The following is a 25082-nucleotide window of genomic DNA, read 5'->3' on the forward strand; positions in this document are numbered from 1 at the left end:
ACAACACCAGCTCTGCTTAATGATAAGGAACTCATTTGTGCTTCAGGGTCAATGGCCAACAATTACTTAATATGTTTCTACTCCTCCTAATAGGGTTACCTTTTAAAAGAAAACTCCTATGATTTTTGATATTTCATAATACAATAATTTTTACTGGTCTGAATTTAAGCCTGAAAAGGGTTGTACAATTAACAATGTTCTAAGATGATAGAAATTTTATTCAGCTGCAGTTAGTTACATTTGGTTAAATGATATAAGCTAATGATGAAAAATTGAGAGAGACCTTCTAGTGACATAGTATCACCCCCCTTTAGATTCCATAGAGATAGGAGTTTAGGTACTGAAGCAGGCTCGTGGGGGTGATATTTAGATATTTCTGGGATAATGACAGTGGGAGTTGATGTTACACACACACACACGCACACACACACACTTTGGCCCTTTCTTAAACAAACAGACTCAGAGATGGAAAGGACCTTAGGAGGCATATAATTTTCCCACCCAGTACAAAAATCAATTTTTGTAAGCATCCCTGAAGAATGGCTACCTAGAATTTGTTTGAATATCTTCAGTGAGGTATCCAGCTGGATAACACTAGTTAGAAAACTCCTTCCTACATTGATCTGAATTCCACCTTTGTAATTACCATCTCTAGGACCTGATTCTCTCTTACATAGTAATATAGAAGTCTAGTTCCCTCTTCTAAAATAATATAGTCCCTTACAGATAACCGAACTTCTTCACTGAACAGTTAATTGTTGAGCATGAGTCAGGTGCTATGCAAGGCACTGGAAACAGAGTTGTGAACCAGACCACAAGCCCCGCCCACCATGGAGTGGGCAGGCCATACTCTCAGGAAAACGTACTTCTCCACTTAGATATTTCCAGATCCTTCAACCACTTCTCGTCTGATAGTTTTTAGATCCCTTAACATCCTGCTACCCTCTTTTGAAAACATGTAAATTAAAAAAATGTCACCATTGCATGTAGATTTGTTTTAATCCCTGTTCTCTGTTTCTTTTTCATAGAATATCAGTCTTCTTCCTTGTACTTCCCTTTGAGATTCTTCTTTATTCTGTTTGTGAAGAAAATATTTCTGAATTGCCTTCCTATACTTTCTCAAGCATTATGCAAAGAATTGAGGAATTATAGTGAAGTAGACATTGTCCGGGTCCCTAGGTATAATCTGGGGGAGAAACACATGTATACAAATGGTCATAACACATGTGATGAGTGCTATGACAGAAATAGGAATAAGTACTGGTAAAAGTAAGGCAAGTCTGCTGAAACCTTTCAGGATGGGACTGGAATCCCAAGTAAATTTTCACTGTTTTATTATTTTCTTCCTCTCTGTGCTATTATTTAATGTATTTTGAAGGGAGGGGTCCTTCCAAAATCCTGAATGGTAAAACTGTTGTTCTATAGTATTTTCTATCTACATTCAAAAGAGGATATGAGAAACTTACAGTAAATAATCATCATGTTAAGACTTTATGTTTCTGTAACTACACGTATAGTGCTTTACAGCTGATAGGATGCCTTGATAGAAATCAGCTCGTTAATCTTCACATTATTTTCTTCATTCTATAGATCTGGAAACTGAGGCTCGGGGAAGTAAGTGGATGTGTCAACATCACGAAGCCACTAAGCGGTAGAAACAGAACTCAAACCTGCCCAGGACTCTAAGCCTGGGGGCCTTTATTTGCCTAGCTGCAACCACCATTCCTTCCTAGCTGCATTCCATCCATTCCATGGATTTGACACAAAAATTGCCGAAACCCCATAGAAAAAGGCAGGTAATTCATCAGTTGGTGGACAATGGTAACCTCGCTCCTTGGCAACCGACTCCAAGGAACAAAGGGCAACCTCCTCACATCCCTTTCTTGCCACTCACATTTAAGTCTGTATGAGCCTGTGTTTGCTTTTAGATTGGGTTTTCAGGCTTTTGTACACTCTCCCCACCCTTACTTCTGTAAATATATAATAAGCCCAGAAGGTTATCTGGTTTCCCATTAACAACCGTTTCCTGTCTTTTAAGGCTCCAAGGCACATCACATCACGGGTCACACATGAGTTCTATTTCCTTTCCTTTATTATGCAGGGATGCTATTATGTTATCACAAATATTTTCATTTTGCCTTCAAAATGACAGGGCATTCAAGGTTATTCCGATTAATAAGATGTCACAGGAGCTCATGAAATTAATTATAAAACCTGTCTAACAAGAATAATAGGGTTTTTGAAAAGAAAAAGCAAACGGTCTTTACTGATCAGTCCTTCATATGTTTTTACCCCTGGAGTATATCCTATTGCTTTGAAATGAGGAATTCTATCAGTTCTTATTTCCTTCTGCAAAGATTTCTCCTCTAGTCCTGTGATGGGTCACACCAGACCTGCATTGTGATGAGGCATTCACTTTTATGTCTCAGGGTGTGGAAATATACTGAACTTCTGGCTCAAAATTGGTAACCTAAGTGACAATGCTGCTGTTTAGTGTTTAATATCTATACTGAAAATATGAAGGATATCCCTGACTTTTCAGTGAAGAATGGTGAAAATACATCCTTATATAATTTATGAGGTGTGAAAATGGGACTTGTCTTTCTTCTTACAGAATCAATTAGCTGCAAACGGCCCGTGGCCCATGGAGACAGTCAGGAAGGGCTGGCTGCCTGAACGTGCAGCAAATATTCTTGTTTTAGTGTTTGGGGAAAGCTAGACTTACATCTTTCTGACCTTGGTCCTTCTCCCTCTCCTAAGTCCCTGCTTTCATGCTTCCAAGAGGCCACCAATAGTTTTCACCACCAAGTACAGGTACTTCCTACAGAGCTGAGCGGTAAACCTGGCCATTCCAGCTTCCCAGCTTCAGTCAGTCCTTGTAGAACTTGCCGCAAAAACCTGACTTACCCATTAGAATAGGACTCAGGGTGTCAGCTACAACTCGATAAATCTCCAAATTATGATCAGTGCTGTATTGCTGAAATATACTGCTTTGGGAATGGCACTATTTTAAATCAGCTTTACAAATACAATCTAACACAGGTTTTGGCTTAGTGTAATATTTCTTGATTTAGAAGCTGAATATCTCTACGGAAATTCTTTTGAAATACACCCGCGTGCACACACACGTTAAAGTCTGTTATCTGTTCTGACCGGGGAATGTGGCATTATGATTTTATCCAGTAAGTCTATTTTGATCCTGGCACTGTCCCTGTCACAGTGTAGTAGACACAAAAGAAGTACATGATAGCGTCCTCCCTCTCAAGAAGGAAAGAAAGAAGAGGAAATATTTACTGGATGGTCGACTGTGTCAGGTGCTTTTACGTGGATCATCTCTTTTAATCCAAATAGCCTGGGGGTATTATGTCTGTATTTACAGATGAAGAAACTCAGGCTTGAAGAGGTTAAGTAACTTGCAACCCATAAGTGTGGCACTGAATTTGAACTAGGTCCGTCTGGCTCCACAGTAATGCTCTTTCTCATAATGGATGCATGAAGGAGACAATCAGGGAGTAAGATGAGTTGGTGTGCAATGAAATACAAAATTACATATAATCAAGTGCTAAGACTTAGGGTATGAACCTCAAGTGCTTTGGGTGTTCAGTGGGACAGGCAAGAAATGAATGTCTACTCTAATTATTAGAGAAGGTCTCAAGGAAGAAGAAGCAGGGTTTGAAATGATCCTTGTAGGAATGCTAGGATCAAATATTCTTTTAAATAAAGAGCTGGTTCATATTTGTGACATAGACTTATATTTTTAAAGAAGTCAAATGTACTTCTAGGTCTTCTGGGCTTTGCTCCCTAACTGTGGTCTGTCCACTTCCCTTCCTGTCCTTGGTGCACCATCCGTTACACTGCTAATGCTCTGCCCTGTTAGCATATTCGGTAAAATTCCATTACTGAGTGAAGCATACTATGGACAATCTCTGTGTCCCTTGGGAGTTCCTCTGCCCTCTGTATATTTAGTCCTAGAAGAGTGTCTGGCACCTCTGGGACACCCAACTAACATCTGCTAAAAAAATGGAAAAAAATGAAAAGGATCGATGGGTCAAAAACCAATTTTCAGGACTAATGTCAAATGGACTCTCATACTCCATATGAGACTCCAATCCTGTTAGGTTTCCTTAGTTCATTGTTTGCTGGATTCCACAACGTTTCAATCCTCCACTTGCTTCAAATCTTGCACTCTTAACAGATGGTTTTGCCTCATCAGCGTCCCACTATTAAACCTACAAACCCACACTCCCAGCCGATCGATGTTCCTTCTGTTACAACGCGTGTGTGGTCCCTGTTCTGTTCTTAGGCCTGTCTCTCCACCTGTGCTTGAAAACCCTGTGCTTTAGTTCCTCCTGCATTCAGAGGAAACTGCCTCTGTCTTGTCTATTATCCTTCTCATGAATGAATGGATCGTTCCTATGAGTTTTTAAACATGTTCAAGTGTCTTCTATTACAAACAAACAAGACAGCCTCCCCCAGCAGCTCTTTGGAAGGTCAACAATTTCCTCCACGTTTCTATATACAATGGCCATTTTCCATTCTCCCTTTTTCTAATCTTTGAATGAACACTTGACACTCTCTGCTTCTTGAAATACTGTTTTCTTTGGCTTTTAGAATACTACATTCTGCTGACTTTCCTCCTATCTTTCTAACAGCTTCTTTCACATCTTTTTTGCTGCCTTGTCTTCCTCTACCCAGCCTTTAAATTTCCTCAGTAGTCAGCTTTAGACCCTCTTCTCTCTCTTCTCTATTCTGCTCTCTTTCTTTAAATATCTCATCTCCACTCAGTTTCAAGCTCTACCTATATTCAGAAGCTCACAAATTTATATGTCCAGCCCAGATCGTTCCTCTAAGCACCAGACCAGTGTATTTAACTCTTCACTTGAATTCTCTACTTGGGTGCATTAAAGCACTTTGTACTCAGCATGTCTAAAATGACACTCATGCTCTTTCCTTATGGAGCTGGTGTCTTCTTAGTGTTCTTGCTCAGTGAATGTCACTACCATCCACCCAGCTGTACAAGTTAAAAACCCAGGCATCATCTTCAACAGCTTACTGCCTCTTGGCTCTCATTTCCATTCCAACACAAAGTCCTGCTGATTTTACCTCACAAGTACCTCTCAAATTCATCCCTTCCTGTCCATCTCCTCCACTACTCCACTCCAAGGTACCATTCATGATCTCTTGCCTGGACTGCTGCAGCCTCTCCCTGGACTTCCCAGATCCATTCTTGCCTTCCTCCAAGTGTTCTTCATATTGCAGCCAGAACAATCTTTTTTTAAATTTAAACACAAATATGATGTTAACACACCCTCCTCTACCTGAAACAAAAGAAAACAACTCTTCAGTGCTTCCCATTGCCCCACTCTCCAGGCTCATCTCACACCCCCTTCCCCTTTACTCTGCAATCAGTCACACTGGCCTCATTCCAGATGCTGTGACTCTTTCTGCTTATACAGGCTATTTCCTCTTTCTGAACATCCCCTGTGCCCCCCATCCTTTCCTGTTCTTTCACTTTCTCACACATACCTGGTTACCTCTTACTCATCTTTCAGATCTCAACTGAAGCATCTCTTGCCTTAGAAAAGCCTCTCCTCACCTCACTGATCACCTGACCACATCTACGCACTGCACTATGTACTTCTTTTTTTTTTAGTTTTTATTTTATATTGGAGTTTAGTTGATTAACAATGTTGTGTTAATTTCAGGTGTACAGCAAAGTGATTCAGTTATACATATACATGTATCTATTCTTTTTCAAATTCTTTTCCCATTGAGGTTTTTACAGAATATTGAGCAGAGTTCCCTGTGCTATACAGTAGGTCCTTATTGGTTATCTATTTTAAATACAGCAGTGTGTACATATCAGTCCCAAACTCCCAATCTAACTCTCTCCTCCTCCTGGTAACCATAAGTTTGTTCTCTAAGTCTGTGAGTCTCTTTCTGTTTTGTAAATACATTCATTTGAATCACTTTTTTAGGTTCTACATATAAGTGATATCATATGATATTTGTCTTTCTCTTTCTGACTTACTTCACTTAGTATGATAATCTCCAGGTCCAACCATGTTGCTGCAAATGGCATTATTTTATTCTTTTTAATGTCTGAGTAATAGTCCATTGTATATATGTACCACATCTTCTTTATCCATTCATCTGTCGATAGACATTTAGGTTGTTTCCATGTCTTGGCTATTGTAAACAGCACTGCAATGAACATTGGGGTGCATGTCTCCTTTTGAACCATGGTTTTCTCTGGATATATGCCCAGGAGTGGGATTGCTGGGTCATATGGGTAGTTCAATTTTTAGTTTTGAAGGAACCTCCATACTGTTCTCCAGAGTGGCTGTATCAATTTATATTCCTACCAACAGCATAGGAGGGTTCCCTTTTCTCCACACCCTCTCCAGCATTTATTGTTTGTAGATTTTTTGATGATGGCCATTCTGACTGGTGTGAGGTGATATCTCATTGCAGTTTTGATTTGCATTTCTCTAATAATTAGCAATGTTGAGCATCTTTTAATATGCCTCTTGGCCATCTGTATGTCTTCTTTGGAGAAATGTCTATTTAGGTCTTCTGCCTATTTTTTAATTAGGTTGTTTGTTTTTTTGGTATTGAGCCACGTGAGCTGTTTGTAAACTCTGGAGATTAATCCCTTGTCAGTTGCATTGTTTGCAAATATTTTCTCCAATTCTGTGGGTTGTCTTTTTGTTTTGTTTATGGTTTCCTTTGTTGTGCAAAAGCTTTTGAGCTTCATGAGGTCCCATTTGTTTATTTTTGGTTTTATTTCCATTACTCTAGGAGATGGATCAAAAAAGATATTGCTGCAATTTATGTCAAAGAGTGTTCTATGTTTTCCTCTAAGATTTTTATAGTAACTGGTCTTGCATTTAGGTCTTTAATCCATTTTGAGTTTATTTTTGTGTATGGTGTTAAAAAATGTTCTAATTTTATTTTTTAACATGTAGCTGTCCAGTTTTCCCAGCACTATTTATTGAACAGAATGTCTTTTCACCATTGTATAGTCTTGCCTCCTTTGCTGTAGATTAATTGACCATAGGTGTGTGTTTTTTTCTGGGCTTTCTATCCTGCTTCATTGATCTATATTTCTGTTTTTGTGCCATACCATACTGTTTTGATAACAGTAGCTTTGTAGTATAGTCTGAAGTCAGGGAGCCTGATTCCTCCGCTCCGTTTTTCTTTCTCAAGATTGCTTTGGCTATTTGGGTTTTTTTTTTTTTTTTTTTTTAACATCTTTATTGGAGTATAATTGCTTTACAATTGTGTGTTAGTTTCTGCTGTACCACAAAGTGAATCAGCTATATGTATACATATATCCCCATATTCCCTCCTTCTTGCATCTCCCTCCCACCTTCCCTATCCCACCCCTCTAGGTGGTTATTCAGGGTCTTTTTTGTCTCCATACAAATTTTAAGATTTTTTGTTCTAGTTCTGTGAAAAACTAGATAATTAGGTAATTAGATAGGGATTGCGTTAAATCTGTAGATTGCCTTGGGTTGTGTAGTCATTTTGACGATATCGATTCTTCCAATCAAGAACATGGTATATCTTTCCATCTGTTTGTGTCATCTTTGATTCTTTCATCAGCATGTTATAGTTTTTGGAGTACATGTCTTTTGCCTCCTTAGATAGGTTTATTCCTAGGTATTTTATTCTTTTTGATGTGATGGTAAATGGGATTGTTTCTTTAATTTTTCTTTCCGATCTTTCATTGTTAGTGTATAGAAATGCAAAAGATTTCTGTGTATTAATTTTGTATCCTGCAACTTGACCAAATTCATTGATGAGCTCTAGTAGTTTTCTGGTAGCATCTTTAAGATTTTCTATGTATCATGTCATCTGCAAACAGTGACAGTTTTACCTCTTCTTTTCCAATTTGGATTCCCTTTATTTCTTTTTCTTCTCTGATTGCCATGGCTAGGACTTCCAAAACTATGCTGAATAAAAGTGGCAAGAGTGGACTTCCTTGTCCTGTTCCTGATCTTAAGGGAAATGCTTTCAGCTTTTCACTGTTGAGAATGATGTTAGTTGTAGATTTGTCATATATGGCCTTTATTATGTTGAGGTATGTTCCCTCTATGCTCACTTTCTAGAGAGTTTTTATCATAAATGGGTGTTGAATTTTGTCAAAAGCTTTTTCTGCATCTATTGAGATGATCATATAGTTTTTATTCTTCAATTTGTTGATGTGGTGTATCATACTGATTGATTTGTGGATACTGAAAAATCCTTGCATCCCTGGGATAAATCCCACTTGATCATACACACTGCAGTATGTACTTCTTCTCCCAAACACTTTTAATTCAGTTTTAATATTATACTTATGTGATTATTCTACTATTATCTATTTCTACCATAAAAGCCATGCTAGTAGGAACCGTGTCTTCTTTTGCTCACCATATATTTTCAGTAGCTCATATAAGAGTCTGGCACATCAGATATTCTCTACATTCATTGAATGAATATATAAATTAATACAGTTGAAGTCATGGGCATGGCTGAAGCAGCTGTAAAAGAAGAGGGACCCTCCCACTCCTGACAGAGCCCACTAAGGCATCTGGACGGGTTTTAAACAGAATGAGTATATAACAGTGTCAGACATATTCTTCCTTCCTTGAAAGCTGGCATTAAACAAACAAACAAAAAAAAGGAACTTGGTGAACACAATATTTTAAAGGCAGGGCAGAGTAAGAAAAACCATGCTGGGGGGTGGGGAGGAGACAAAGAAATAATGGCCATAGAGGTGGCATAAGCCAAGGGAGCCAAGAGTTCTGAGAAAGCAGAAGTGCCATCAAGCATCTGGAGTCCCAGACATTGTAAGAAACAGGAAATGTTCTCCTGACTTGACATTAATTAGATGACTCTTAATTGTCTCTTAGGGGAATAGGTAGGCAGAAGTTGTTTTATAGGGCAGAATGGAAGGTGAGGACGTAGGAGCAGGGCAGCTGACATCTCTTTCACCAAATATGGTGTTGAAGGAAAAGGGAGAGGAAAGACAGTATCCTACTTGGCCTTTCTATGACACTTGGCACTGTTGATGGCTACCTCTTTCTTCAAAGTGGGGATGGTGGCTTCTTACATAGAGAAAAAAGATACTCTGAAGATGAGAACTTTAGAAAGATAAAGCAGTATCAGTTAATGGCACAAGGTCCTGGGGCAAATGGAAGGAATGGGATCAAGGACTTGGGCAGATGCTGCATCTAGAAACTCTGTTGTTAGGAGCATATACATTATGAATTGTTATGTCTTCCTGGAGTATTGAGCCCCCCACCCTTTATCATTATGTACTGCCCGTCTTTATCCTTGATAACTTTCCTTGCTCTGAAGTTTTGCCCTGTCTGAAATTAATGTAGCTATTCCTGCTTTCTTTTAATTAGTGTTAACATGACATATCTTTCTCCATTCCTTTACATTTATCTATATGTGTTTTATATTTAAGATAGGTATCTTGTAGACAGCATGCGGTTGGATCTTGTATTTTGATCTACTTTGAAAAACTCTGTCTTTGAAGTATTTAGATCACTGATATTTAAATTGTTTGTTGATATAGTTGGATTATCATCTAGCATATTTGTTACTATTTTCTATTTATTGCCCATGTTCTTTGTTTTTATTTTTGTCTTCCAAGCTTTTTCTGCATTGGTGGCTTTAACTGAACATTTTATATGATTCCATTTTCTTTCCTTTCTTAGCATATCGATTATATTTCTTTTTAAACCTTTTTTTTTTTTAATTAATTAATTAATTAATTTATTTATGGCTGTGTTGTGTCTTTGTTTCTGTGCGAGGGCTTTCTCTAGTTGCGGCAAGCGGGGGCCACTCTTCATCTCAATGCGTGGGCCTCTCACTATCGCGGCCTCTCTTGTTGTGGAGCACAGGCTCCAGACGCGCAGGCTCAGTAGTTGTGGCTCACGGGCCTAGTTGCTCCGCGGCATGTGGGATCTTCCCAGACCAGGGCTCGAACCCGTGTCCCCTGCATTAGCAGGCAGATTCTCAACCACTGCACCACCAGGGAATCCCTTAAACCTTTTTTTAGAAAGGGTGGTTGCCCTAGAATTTGCAATATACATTTAAACTAATCCAAATCCACTTTCAAATAAGTGGACAGTACAAGTACCTTGTAATAACAAAATATTCCTAATTCCTCCCTTCCATCCCTTGCTGTCATTCATTTCACTTATACATAAACACACATAATCAAATACATTGTTGCTATTATTTTGAACACACTATTATTGGTTAGATCAATTAAGAATAAGAAAAATAAGTTTTTATTTTACCTTCACTTATTCATTCTCTGATACTCTTCCTTTCTTTATGTAGATCCAAATTTCTGACCTATATCATTTTCCTTCTCTCTAAAGAACTTCTTTTAGCATTTCTTGCAAGGCAGGTCTACTGGTAACAAATTGCCTCAATTTTTGTTTGTCTGAGATAGTCTTTATTTCTCTTTCACCTCTGAAGGATAGTTTCACAGGATACTAAAGTCTAGGTTTTTTTTCCTTCAACACTTTAAATATTTCACTCCACTCTCTTCTTGCTTGTATGGTTTCTGAGGAGAAGTCAGATGTTTTTCTTATCTTTGCTTCTCTGTAGGTAAGATATATCATTCCTCTTGCTTCTTTCAAGATTTTTTTCTTTGTCTTTGATTTTCTGCAGTTTGAATATGATTATGGGTAGATGTAGTTTTTGTTTGTTTTTATATTTAACCTGCTTGGTGTTCTCTGATTTTCCTGGATCTGTGGTTTGGTGTCTGACATTAATTTGGGGAAATTCCCATCATTATTGCCTCAAATATTTCTTCTGTTTCTTTCTCTCTTTCTTTTCTTTCCAGTATTCCCATTACATATGTTGATATATTACACCTTTTGTAATTGTCTCACAGCTTTTGAATATTCTGGGGTTTTTTTTCAGTCTTTTTTCTCTTGACTTTCAGTTTTGGAACTTTCTCTTGTCATATCCCCAAGATCAGAGATATTTTTCCTCACCCATGTCCAGTGTATTATTGAGCCCATCAGAGACATTCTCCATTTCTGTTACAGTGTTTCTGATCTCTAACATTTCTTTTTGATTCTTAGGATTTTCATCTCTCTGATTACATTAGCCATATGTTTTTGCATGTTGTCTACTTTTTCAATTTAAGCCCTTAGCATATTAATCATAGTTTTAAAGAACTCTTATTCTGATAAGGCCAGTATTCCTGACTTATCTGGAGACTCTTGTTCTAATGCTTGTTCAGTCTCTCCAAACTGTGTTTTTACCTTTAGTATGCCTTATAATTTTTTGTTGAAAGGTGGATGTGATGTACTAGGTAAAAGGAACTGCAGTAAATAAGCTTTTAGTACTGTAGTGGTAAAGTGTGGGGGGAGGAGACACGTTCTATGGAGTGTACATAGTCCTATGATTAGGTCTCAGTCTTTTGGTGAGCCTGTGCCCCTGGACTGTGAACTCCACCACTGCTTCTCAGGTTTCCCCCCCTTAGATGAGACAGGATGGCTAGAGGGGGATGGAATTGGCTATTTCCATTCTCCTAGGTAGGTTAGGCTCTAATAAAATCCCAGTAGGTTAGTTTCTCCTGAGAGCAGTCCTTGTTAAGGACAGAGTGCTCAGGTGGCTTTCAAAATGATTTTTTTTTTTCCTCCTCCGCCTGCTGGAAGCATGAAGAGACTGATATTCACTGTGAGAATCTGGTAGAGCTCCTAGTGGTAAAACCCACAAAAGTGTGGGGACCCCATGACTGGATGCCCATGGAGTTTTTATCCTCAGACTTGCCTACATTGAGTCTCCAGCAATTCATCAATTACAGTTTAGGTTTTCTTACCCTGGCCCTGGTTCTTGTGGAGGTTTTCTGCTCTGGTAAGTTGTGATTCTCTGAATCTGCCTGTTTCTCCAATTTTAGGTGCAGCAGTTTGCCTTGTGACCTCACTTCTAAGAAGAGACTTTTCAGTTTGTTCAGCTTTTTACTTGTTAGGACAGTGGTAATTTTTAAGCTCCTACATGCCAGACTGAAAACCATAAGTGCTCCATTAGCATTCACTTAACTGAAGCAATGGTGGCCTCTGTCAGCTACAGAAAGACACTGATTGCTGAAAAGTTGGGTTTGGGGGAGGAGAGAAAGGGGTTCACATTTATGAAGCATTTGTTCCCTACAAGGTACCTTACACTCCCTACTTCTCCAAACAGCATGTCTAAGTGGGGTTACTGTCATCACTTTTGAAAAGAGGAAACCCAGGCTCGAAAGAGTTAGCAAGAGTTATCAAGTTATCAAAAAGTTACATATTAAGTAGAAGAACTGGAAATCATTTTATTGACTTTTTAAAAAAATGGACATTTATTGAGCACATACTGTGTGTTGGGCAGGAGAGCAGAACACAGTCCCTGCAATGCAAGAGGATATTACAACACAGGGTCTCATGGATCCCCCAAGAAGGTGACATGTAATGAGAAGGGCTTCCTCAAGGAGAAGCGTGGTTCTGATGGAGCATGAGTAGGGGTTATCCGGCATAGGGGTGATAGGGTTGTGGAAGCTTCCACATAGAGGAAAGAGACTGTGCAAAGCACAGCCCACTTGGGGGAAACTGCACATGGCTTGGTGTGGCTGGAGCATTCAGTGTGTTTTGGTGACTGGCAAGGGATGAGTTTGGGGAAGGAGGGGAGAGGGTCAGACTCTAATTTGAAAGTTCCCATGTATGATAAGAGGTTCTGGTTTAATTCTAACATCAATGAGGAGCCATGAAGAGTTTTAAGCAGTGGAATGTGATGATTGACTTGGCTTTTCAGCAAGATGATTTTGATGGGTGAGGAGCCTGGGGAAGGGAGACTGGTTAGGAGACTGTCTCAGTGGTCCTGGGGAAGAAGGGTCAGGGTGTGAACCAGGACAGTGGCAGTGGAACTGGGGAGGGAAGGAGAGATGCCTGCACAGGAGAACTGACCAGCTGACCAGCTTCTTGATCAAACTGATGTAGGGAGGGAGAGAAAGGAAGGAGACTAGGAAGATGCCCTGGTCTCTGGCTTGGGCAGCTGGGAGGATGGTGGTATCCTTCACAGAAATAGGGGAAACAGAAGGAAGAACAGATTTTGTGGGGGAAGATGGTGAGTTCAGTTTTGGACGTGTTGAGTTTGAGATGCACATGGGAAACCCAGCCAGTGCTGTTTAGCAGGCAGACATAGGTGCTGGGAGCCCACCAGGGAATTCTGAGTGAAGCTGAAATGCCCACATTTCCTCACTATTCCTTGTGAACAGAGCCCCAACTTTGTTGAGGTTTCCATGCCTTAGGAAAAGAGAAACTGGCTGTGGTCAAGCTTCTCAAAGGAGAATACGTGCAGTGAGGATTGAAGGGTCCCTGGCCAGGATGCTGGCGGGCACCCGCACTGAAATAATAGACCAACAGAGTGGAGCTCAGCAAGGAAAGCAAGAAAGAGTGAGCCAAGAAGTAGGAGGAGTGCCAGAGAGAGAACACATGGTGGGGGACAGAGCTTTGTGGCCCAGGCTGGCTTCGCACTCACTAAACCCGTCTCTCTCTTCCTGGGCACCTGAGTAAGCTCCGTTTTCCATCCTTTTGCCTCTTCGCACAGGGGGAGAGCCAGTGACTAGGGATGTCAAATGATCATGGGATGAAGAAATGTGCAATGAAGAGCAGGTCTCCCTTCCCATGCTTTTTTCCTTCCCATCCATGATCCCTCTGGGGGTCTCGCTGGAGGGAAAACACTCAGATTTTGACATTTATTTGTTACCGTAGCAGAGCCTCACCTATCTTTCTTGATCCTGCCTCTGCAGTCAGATGGCTGTGTTTGAATTCTGTCTTTACCTCTTGCCAGCTGTGTGACCTTAAATAAACTGCTTAATTTCTCTGTACCTCACTTTCCTTATCAGTAAAATGGGGATAATAATGTCAATTTCACATAATTGTCTCAGGATATAATGAGGTAATAAATGTGAAGCACTTAGAACAGTATTAAATACTATAGAAGTGTTAGAAGCTAATGGAGAGGACACTGTCAAGAAATGGGGATGGTTTATAGCCACGGTCAGCAAACTACAGCCTGCAGGTCAAATCCACTCTGCTGCCTGTTTATGCACAGCCTCTCAGTTAAGAATGGGCTTTACATTTTCAAATAATTGAAATAAATCACAGGAAAATATGTGGAATTCAAATTTCAGTGTCCATAAATAAAGTTTTACTGGAGCACAGCCATACTCCTGTTTAAGTATAGTTGTGGCTGCTTTTGCACTACAATGGCAGGGTTTGAGTAGCTGCAGCAAATCCCTTATGGTTCACAAAGCCTAAAATATTTACTACCTGGCCCTTTACAGTAAAAGTGTGGTGGATCAAAGGCAGCAAAGGTCAAGAAAGATAACTAAAAAGTGTTAACTGGGGGTTTTCTCTGGTGGTGCAGTGGTTAAGAGTCTGCCTGCCAATGCAGGGGACAGGGGTTCAAGCCCTGGTCTGGGAAGAACCCACATGCCGCAGAGCAACTAAGCCCGTGAGCCACAACTACTGAGCTTGCGCCCTAGAGTCTGTGAGCCACAACTACTGAAGCCCGTGCGCCTAGAGCCGGTGCTCTGCAACAAGAGAAGCCACCGCAGTGAGAAACACGCGCACTGCAGGGAAGAGTAGCCCCCGCTCGCCACAACTAGAGAAAGCCCGTGCGCAGCAACGAAGACCCAATGCAGCCAAAAATAAATAAATAAATTTATTTTAAAAAAAAAGTGTTAACTGGAATTGGTGATAGATTACCAGTGACCTTGATAATGGCTTTATTTGGAGTGTGAAAGCATAAACTAGATTTTGGTTCTGGGGTGATCATAGTTTGATTCCTGACTCAACTGCTTGTTAGCTGTTTGGTCTTGGGAAGTCATTTAACCTCTATGAATTCCAGTTTCCTGAGCTGTAAATTGGGGATAAACAGAGCTACCTTCTTGAGTTATTGTAAAGATTAGCAATAATGCATGTAAACCATAAAACACAGTGTCTGGCTTACAGTAAGTACTCAATAAATGCAAACGCTTACTTCATTTAATCTTCTGTCCCCCAAATTGCTGTTCCTTTATAGGTAATGCCTTTTCACTTTTAATATTTTATTTTTGTCCTCTGTGTTCTCGATGTTTTACATTATATGCCATGTCTTTGCTCAAATCTCACCTCTTTTTTTTTTTTTTTTTTTAATTATTTATTTATTTATTTTTGGCTGTGTTGGGTCTTCGTTGCTGTGCTAGGGCTTTCTCCAGTTGCGGCAAGCGGGGGCCACTCTTCATCGCGGTGCGCGGGCCTCTCACTGTCGCGGCCTCTCCCGTTGCGGAGCACAGGCTCCAGACGCGCAGGCTCAGTAGTTGTGGCTCACGGGCCTAGCCGCTCCGCGGCATGTAGGATCCTCCCAGACCAGGGCTCGAACCCGTGCTCCCTGCATTGGCAGGCAGATTCTCAACCACTGCGCCACCAGGGAAGCCCCAAATCTCACCTCTTTAATGAGGCCGTCCTAGTTAATATTGACTCTCCTATTTAATACTGTAATCTGCCCTCCCCAACCCAGCATTCCTAACCCTCCTACCGTGTTCTACTTTTTTTTTTCTTCTCATAGCACTTAACAATCTAGAGAATTTACTAATATATTATGTTTATTGTTTGCTATCTGTCTTCCCCACCTGTATGGAAGATCCTTGCCTGTTTTATACAATTAGATAGTCCAAGTGCCTAAACGGTACCTGGCACATAGTAGGTGCTCTGCTAATATTTGTTGAGGAACTAAATGGAAAAAGAATAGGAGAGGATTTTTTTTCCTGCTCAGGACTGGATGTGCTCCTTCAATCTGGGGACTTGTCTTTTCTCACCTCTTTAAAGTCCTCAACCATTATCTGTTAAAATGCAGCTCTGCCCCATCTGCTCCATTTTACCCTCCTGGAACTCCTGTTAGAATATGTTGACCCAATCATTCCATCCTCAGTGTCTCCTAAGTTCTTTCTTTGACAATGATTTAGCTCTCTGTTTCATTTGAAGGAAATTTCCTCAGCTCTATCATTGTCTCTCTCTCTTTTTTTTTAAAATCAGGGTATAGTTGTTTTACAATGTTGTGTTAGTTTCTACTGTACAGCGAAGTGGAGTTCCCTGTACTGTGCAGCAGGTTCTTATTAGTTATCTCTTTTATATATATTAGTGTATATATGTCAATCCCAATCTCCCAATTCATCCCACCCCCCACCCCTATCATTGTCTCTTTTTAGCTGTGTCTAGTCTACTCTTCAACCTGTTAATTGAATTTTTATTGCAATGACTATTTTTTTGTGCCTAGAATTTCTATTTCTTCCTCCCTATTCCTTCCTGCTTCTTCCTTTCCATTCTTCCCTGCACTTGTTTCATGGTTTCTAATCTTCCCTTTATCTCCTTATATTTTAAATATCTGGGATATTTAAAATATTCCCAGATTAAGATTTCTTTCAGGCTTTTCTGTTATCCCCAGTCCTTGGAGTGTGACCCCTTCCATTTGTTTAATCAGCTGGATTTCTTGCTACGGTTCATTTCTTGGTGCGGTCTGTAATTTTGGATGGTGAGCTCACTCTTCACAGTGGTTGTCTGGCATTTGCCTCTGCTGGGGTCTTAAGAGTTAGCAACTGAAAAGGCTCCAGAAAGGCACCACTGAATGGCCTGTCTTTGGAGGTGAGGATGAGGGTGGTGGAGTGCAGGTGTTAAGGAAGGTGCCCTGAGTTCACTTCCCCACTGTGAAACTATTTGTGTAACTGTGCGCAAATTACTCCTGGAGTCTTAATTATGAAATAGAGATAATAATTCCTATTTCCTAGAGATGTTGTGAGGAATTAGTACGATAGTCAAGTTAAGGAACTTAGCACAATGTTTAGTATGTATGAAGTGCTTAATATATGCTAAAAAATATTTTGAATACTTGTCAATATCTTCTCCTTGCTTTGTGATATAAGGGAAGAAACATAATGCCTGTGAAAATAGCTTCTGAATATGTATATGAAACAGAGAGACGGCCATTACATTTGGACACTGGTCATATCTATCCTCTTTATTTGTTACACATATTAGCTGAAAATGGGGGAAAAACAATTTCAGAAGAACATGCTCACTTGGCTTTCAGCCACAACAGAGGAGCACTGATGAGAGATGGAAGTTTCAGACATGATGCTTTTTAAAAAATAAGACCTAATTAGAGACTGGGATCATTTGCCAACTATTTTGGATCATTAAAATAGAGCAGGAGGAAGAGTTCTTCTGCTGAGAAAAAATGACCCAGATAAATTTCTTTGGTTTTATTCAAATAGAAAATATATTTAAATTCTTGGCTGTGTTGTCCTTGGTCATCAGTCTCTTTCAAAGGTTAGAAAGAGAAAAGCAGAGCCCTGAACCTGTAACAAATGCTTAGTAAATACCGTGTGGGCTTATTACAGGGAAGGGATAGAGACACAGGCAAATTCTTGGCCAAGAGAACCTCATGTAACCTCACTTCTAACTCATGTAACATTTGACCACAAATCTTTCCTTAATTAATTGCCACTTTGAATCTGTGGATAAGGGAGGGTTAAAGGGCCAAAGTTAATGTATAAAAGCTGTATGATTTATCATGGAATAGATTATTTTAGTTCTCTGTAAACATTTCACAGAATGATTTGTAATTCTAATTTTCATGAAACATTTATAAAGACTAAAATTAGAAACATTTAAATAGAAAAATATTTTTAGATTCTAAGTACCTGATCTTCATAATCAGATCCTGTATCAGTGATCTCTCCAGTGTCCAACATTATCGAAGGATCAAGGTCATTTGAACCTAAGATTAGGAAAACAAAGATTACCTGATGGAGGCCATCCGTGTACATTTCTAAGGCAAACAATCGCCCACCAAGTTTCCATATTGTCCTATTTACAAATATTTCCAGACTCTTCCCATCTGCCAGGCACTGTTTGGCCTGCAGATGGAAAATGCAGATGTAACAGAGCAGGACCCTATGGGGCCTTCCCAGGACAGACCCCCTCCCCAATATCCTCTGCTTTAGCTCCTCTCTGAAGTACCTAGATAATAGTATCTGATGCACATTTCCTGAGCTGTTTTACAGATGCTAAAACCATCACCAAATGGAAGAAATTAACTACGTGACGATCATGAACACCTAGCTCCCAGATCTACTAGTGCCTAAGGAACGATAATGTTAACCCCTGTGACACCACCCAGTTACCTCACCATCAACCAATCAGAGAATTGTGCATGAGCTGATCACATGCCCTGGGACACCTCTCCCTCATCTGGCTTTTAAAAATCTTTGTTGAAACCCACGGAGAATTTGGGCTTTTTGAGCACTAGCTGTTCTGAACTCCTTGTTGGTCACCCTGCAATAAACGCTGCACTTTCCTTCACCACAACCCGGTGTCAGTAGACTGGTTTTACTGCATGTGGGGGAGTAGACCCAAGTACGGTTTGGTGACACTGTCTGCGCCCTTAAGAAGACTATGATCTTGTGGAGGAGATGAATTTATCAACAGCAAGGTTCAGAAACCAAAAAGAAAGACTAATTCTGATTAGTAGTGGAGGAGATGATGGGGGTGGGATTCTTCACAAGGAAATAGTTTGTAAGTCTAAACTGTGAGGGCAAATAAGGGTGGTCCAGGAGGAGAAGTGGTTTCAGGGTGTGCAATGGTGGCTGAGGAAGAAGGAACACCAGGAGCAAAGTACGGAGTGAGAGTAGAGCAAGGGGTTTCCAGGAAAAGAAGGGCTGAGTTTGCTCACTCCATGAGAACCTGAGAAGTTTTTCCGCTAGCCTTTGGGTCACCTTAGTCCCTGAAGGTGAGAAAAATCAGGTTAACTTAATGTATTAATATAGAGTTTTTTCCCCCTAGGTACTACAGGTTACACTGAATTACCTTCCATTAATCCCCAAGGCTCACACTTAAACCAGTAATTTTCTTAATGGGACTCCTGAAGCACAATTGATTCATCGTCCTCATCTAATGACTCTTTCTTGCTGGGAAATATATATTACCTAACTAGCCAGAAAGACAGAATTCAGTGCTGTCCATAAAAAGCCAGGCACCCTGTGAAGAAACCAACCACCCCATGCTTCATTGTAAACTTGCCCTTGCCAAATAACTCTTGTTCAGAATATGCAATGAGTAATGTTTAATGAAGATGAGTTTTCAAAAAAATGTCAAGCATCTCACACACTTCTCAGATATGGACCTCTCCCAGAGATGCTGCTTCCATACTTTCTTCCAGAAAAAGGATCAAGGTGTGTCCCCACACAGTCTTTCCTCATTTTTTCTCTTCTCATCATTACCCGTGCTGTTCACCAAATTGACTAAGTACTAACCCGTTATCAAATCGACTAAGTACTAAGCAGTAACACCATTGTTTACTGTGTTTGTAATTAAAAAAAAATTTTTTTTTAAGTACAGTAAAGGCTTTCAAAATGGAGATACTTGACCCATCAAACCATTTTGGAAAAGTAACTAACTGTAGCGCTACCATGTATAGTTGCATAAGTGTGTACTGCACAATTCTTGGTGATGCCCTTGGCAACACCAGTGTTAATGAGGTGCTTGTAGAATGGAGTTGGGAGGACTATTAATAAAGTGAGACTAGAGGGGTGATATGGAAATGTTAATTTTATATATAATTTTTTAAGTAGAAGGATTATATACTTGTAATTTTTCTGTCTCTGTGCTTTAAGTATTTTAAAGTATAAAAGTATAAAATACTTTTATTTATAAGGTGTACCTTATAAATAAAAGGTGTACCTTAGGGCCAAACTACCTGATGTCTCAGAACCCAGTTGGAAGACCAGTTTGCACGTATGTGGTGGGAGACAGTAAAGATGGCAGAAGTAAAACGTACATTTTTCCATTATAAGATCATGGACATTTTAGAATTTAATATTTCATAGAATCCTACCCTGTCACTTTAGAAAAGAGGAAAATGAGCTGTGGAGAAGTTATATAGCTTGGCCAAGGTCATGCAGAAAGTGACTGAGATCAAAGACAGAAGTCACTGCTCCCATTTCTAACATAGCCTGCTGACTCCAGGTTGTAAGCAGGCAAAATCCAAATGGCTTTATAAACATGATCTTTCATTACAGTGCTCTACAGGGGAGGACCTTGGAGGAATGTGCTATCTCTTCTACATTCTGAGAAAATAGGAACAGTGAATGGCCGATAATGAAGTGGGTCACTGGGCGGCTGTGGAAAGGGAAGAATAGAAAGTGGAATAAAGAGGTGTCACTCCAGCCTGTGACAGTCAAGGTGGCAGCTATTGACAGCACCATTAAAGGCAATGCCAATTTTAACTAGCTTTCGTTACTTCCACAATATGGATATTATTCACCACTGACTAGTGGTGATAGATACTCAAATGATATCCTCCCCTTAGAATTTAGAGTGATTCATGTGCAGTGAGCAACGTGATCTGAACACAAAGGCTAATTAAACATACAGCTGTTTCAGTTCCTGTGTCCTACTTACTTAATTAGAAACTGTTCTTTTGGTCGTTTTAATAAAGTACAACGTGAAGGGCTCTTAGACAACCCAGTTAACAGAGATATTACACATTAATATTTGAAAATGGAACAAGATTATTAGAAAACTATCTTCAACGATGGTAGAATGAAGAGGTCTTTGTTTAAAAAGCAACTTCTGCTTATAAGGAAGAAGAGATTGGCTTTCCTAATAAAATTTTTTTAACAGAAATTTTATTGTATCATCAAGGGGTGGAATTTCTTGACATGCTGTTGCTCTTGGCAACAGTACTAATAGATCATAGAAGGCATAGACAAAGGATGTCATTATCAGCTCAGATAAAGATTGAATAGCTTTCGTTTTCTTTTAGTATTGGTTACTTGGTTTGCTGAAAATGGGACCTTTAATAATAGTCTAAGGCTTGACATACAAAATAGGGAGGTAAATATAACCATATGTACACATTTTTGCCATCTTTCATTGGACAGTTGAACACATAAAACAACTGCAATGATCTTGTTACTCAAAGAAGACAGCAAAATTAGGACCTTTTGCAAAAGTGATAGTATGGCTTTCATTTCCCCCTATTTTGAATTTCTTGATTTCTTTTCAGATTTAAAAGTATCCTTCCCATAGATAACAGAGAAAGGTATGAGCTGAAATAGAACCCCACAGGGGGCACTCAGTGTCACTAGCTTTAGACATTGAATGGTCTTCGGAAATATTTTCAGGTTGTCTCCTTAAATTTAAGTGGGAAGATGACAAATTGCCTTCAGAGGTACAGGAAGGCTAACCATACTGCCTTCTGGGACACTGGTAAAGACTTTTTTCCTCCTCGTGGAACTTTCAATCTGAAGTTTTAGGAAGGCCCTCCTCCCACTTGGAGTACCAGATAGAGGGAGACTCCTGCAAGGCGGGGTTTCCTGCACGGTGAAGGGCGTCTGCAGACAAAGCTCCTCTCACACTTCCCCTGCCCCGTCTGAGGAAAGCGGTCTCTCCCTTCTCCTGTCTCTTCTGCTAAACCTTCGGCAGCTTTAGGTGGGGTTGTATTACATCTCTGAATCTAAGAACAAAACTTAGAAATTCTATGCATTCGATACATATATGCTGAATGACTGAAAAATGGATAAAAGGACAGTTTTACTTTTGTGGATCTCAATCTTTTTTTTTTTTTTTTAGCATCTTTATTGGAGTATAATTGCTTTACAATGGTGTGGATCTCGATCTTAATCGTTCGCTCTTTGAACATTAAATCGCTCCTAAGCCCCTTAGGCATTAGGCACTGGAGAATCCAGCTCTAATTCCACCGGCTTGGAAGTGTTAGTAGCAGTTTGTGTTAGAATTCCTTTGAAGAAGGGCATTGTATTTCTTTGGAAAAAAATATCCTGGCAGTATTTGGGGCTAGAAGGAAGCTCCTCGAGGGAACTGGGTGTTGGGGGACTGTTCTGGGTGAGAAGAGAAGGGGGGATTTTTTTTTTTTTTTAGTTACTCCATGACCGCAGATGGGGTGCAGAGGTTCAGGGGCTGGCATTCTCTGGCCTGGAGGCAAGCAAATGCACACTCTGCTCTGGAGCCAAAGGAGATTTGGTGTGGCTGTGAGTTGACGGGCCCAGGTGAGTAGCCCAGCTGAGGTGGCCAGCTAGAAGAGAAAGGGCTAATGTGGCATCTTGCATGAGATTCATACTGGGTTTCAAACCAACGCTCATGTACACTCTCTGTCCTCATGAAGTCTTGCACTCTTGTAAAGGAAATAGATTTTTCACAAACAATCCTATATCTAATTGTATAATCGCAGTTGCGATGAATGCCCTGAAGGTAAAGGGCAGAGCACTACACAGGGATGTAGTCTGGGATGGGGTCTGAGAACGTTTCCTTGAGGAAATCACGTTTAAACTGAGATACAAAGCAGGACCCGGCCAGGTGAAGGACGGGATGAGGAGGTGAGAGAGTAGAGGGATGCAAATGGAGAGAGGTGGTTCCAAGTACTTTGTGCAAGTGGCCAGAGGCGGGAAGGTACCTGAGGCATTCAGGAGCTGGAGGAGGCTGGTGTGGGGGAGGGGAGGTGACGCTCTGACGGGGACAGGACCACTGCAGGAAAGCCAAGGATATTTTTGTCACGGTAAGAACCCTGGTGCTCAGCCTGCAGGAAAGTCATGGAAGGTTTTGCTTTGTTTTGGTTTTTGTCGGGTGATCAGAGCTGCATTCTGGGAGGATCCCCATGGCAGCAACAGGATTCCTAACAGACGGCCGGGCCGGGCCAGGGATGATGTAAAAGGCCGGCAAGGGATGACAAAGGCTTCGATGAGTTCGCTAGGGATAGTGAAGGAGGCCTGGACTCCCAAGGTGTCTCTGAGGAACCACGATCCGTGATCGGTGTGAGGTGTGAGGGCAGGGACACTTTTGCCTGGTTCTCTTAAAAGAGAAAAACTGCGTGATCTCCCTTGCATGTGGAAACTAAAAAAGTCAAATACATAGAGGCAGAGAGTAGAATGGTGGTTACCACAGACACACAGGTGGGGGAAATGGGGAGATTTTGACCAAAGGGTACAAAGTTGCAGTTACGTAGGAAGAATATGCCTAGAGATCCAATGCACAGCAAGGTGACGACAGTTCATAATATGTATTGAATACTGGAAAATTGCTAAGGGAATATGTTTCAGATGCTCATTCATCAAATACAGAAGAATGGTAACTATATGAAGATGAAGTATGTTTATTAGCTGGACTGAATAATCATTTTACAAATCAAATCATCGTGTAGTACATCTTAAACATATTCGATTTTTATGTAAAAAATTTAAAGGAATTGAAAGCTATTCACGTGGAGGTGATATGGGAGCAGTGGGACAGCTGAGATGCTGCAGAGAGAGGATTCAGGAGAAGGGAAGAGCCAAGGGAGAGAACCTGGGGGCTGCCGAGTCACAGAGCAGAGGCCACGGACATGGCTTGTTTAATTGACTGTCACCAAATATTTACAAGCTGGGAGATTTCACCTGCTGGTGCAGGGTTCTGTTTTCTCTGGAAAGAGAGAAGGATCCAGCAACACTGGCCCATTCCTTAATGGCATAGTAACCTGGGGCTGTGAAGTGGCTGCCTCTGGAAGGGGAGGTGTGGCTTATTTCTGGTTTACCACAAGCCCTCCCGGGTTCCCGGCTGCCTCTGGAAGGGGAGGTATGGCTTATTTCTGGTTTACCACAAGCCCTCCCGGGTTCCCTTCGCTCACCAGGGCTGTTACAGACAGAACAGGTTTACTTTAAGGCTGGAGCAGAACCCAGTTTTCAGGGGTCTTGGAAGTGGAAGGGAGCTAGGGGGAGTCGAGGCTGTGAGCACAGACCCCTCTGTTCATAAGCTCGGAGTTGTAGAGAGGAAGGAGTGGTCTCCTGGAAACCTCTGCTGTGGGTCAGGCACCGTGCACTCTACCAAGGGGACATGAAGAGGAAAAGACACAATTTACTGAATTGCACACAAGCCAGCCCAGCTGCATCACTATAGGACGAGGCTACTTTGGAGAAATGCTACTTGAGAGCCATAAAATGCTGGGAGTTCTAAAGAAGGGGCCGCTTAAATCTTCTCCTCTGCTCCACTGTTTGGAAACTGAGGGTATCTAGACGACAGATATTTGTTGTTAGAGGTCTAAAGGAATGTTCTAAATGAAACATTAAAATAAAAGCACAGGTGTCACAGCAGTTTTCAGAGCAGTGGTACTTTTGTTTACATGATCTTACATGCTTCTCAACACTCCCTCTTGCCCTGCAATAGGCCATCTTTCTGTAAATATCACTGGAAAATGAGGCAGGCGAGTTTACATCAGCTGTCTGTGCTCTGTGGGTCTGTCCAGAAAGACTACTGTCTTTTAAAAAACTCTGTCTTTCTTCGAATCTACTCGCAGTGAGCTTCAAATACGGCTTCAAACTTTTAGGTGTTTAGCCTTTTTCTGTACAGCCCGGAACTTTTGGTCTTTATTCACTGAGGCCATTACTGAGAAGAAAGGTGAGGACTGAGAAAGATTTGAGAGTCACCCACGTAGAATTGATGGTTGAAACCAGGACGGACAAGGAGCTGACCCAGAGAAAGAGTAAAAGAGAGTGAGAGAAGGGTCAAGGGCAGAAATGTGAGTACCGCCTACTTAAAGGGGTATGATTACCCTGCACGATTGTCCAACGTCAAACTTCTAGACATAGGAAGAGAAGGGGCAGGGCCACAACAGGGGCTGTGGGTGGGGATGGGAGCAGCTATCACACCAAAGAGGAGGCTTTTCCCAGGTGGCACAGGAGAGACATGTATGAGTTAGGGAGTTCTGGAGAAACTGTAACTTCTATTGTTGCACAAATTGTGGGTTAGATCAGTTTTTTAAAATTATAGTAACAGAGGTCCTTTGCTACATTGTGACTGCCTGCTAATTTGCACGTGCAATGACTGGAAGAAAGGCAGTAACTGTTAAGAGCCAGATGTGTGGCTCTTTTCTATGGTTTTTTGTGCCTATATTTTTAAACCAGAAGGTGTAAAGACCTGAGGACAACATCATCCTTACGACCTTACGGCAGTTTGTTGAGCTCCAACCTTACTACAAAGCCCTAGACGCCTGGCAGGGGATCAGGG

At 40.9% G+C, this 25082-nt stretch overlaps 1 protein-coding gene across 5 annotated transcripts in view; it reads right to left on the bottom strand.

Moving 5' to 3' along the window:
• Positions 1 to 25082, bottom strand: part of AK5 (adenylate kinase 5) — a 252647-nt gene that overhangs the window by 94299 nt on the left and 133266 nt on the right. For all 5 annotated transcript variants that reach the window (XM_082355609.1, XM_082355608.1, XM_082355606.1 and 2 more), the window contains exon 8: positions 17732 to 17808. In XM_082355609.1, the coding sequence (XP_082211735.1) occupies positions 17732 to 17808 (77 nt within the window). The remainder of the gene's footprint in view (positions 1 to 17731; positions 17809 to 25082) is intronic.

The sequence above is a fragment of the Balaenoptera borealis genome (genome assembly GCF_965194805.1).
Source record: "Balaenoptera borealis genome assembly, chromosome: 1".
Lineage (NCBI taxonomy): Eukaryota > Metazoa > Chordata > Mammalia > Artiodactyla > Balaenopteridae > Balaenoptera > Balaenoptera borealis.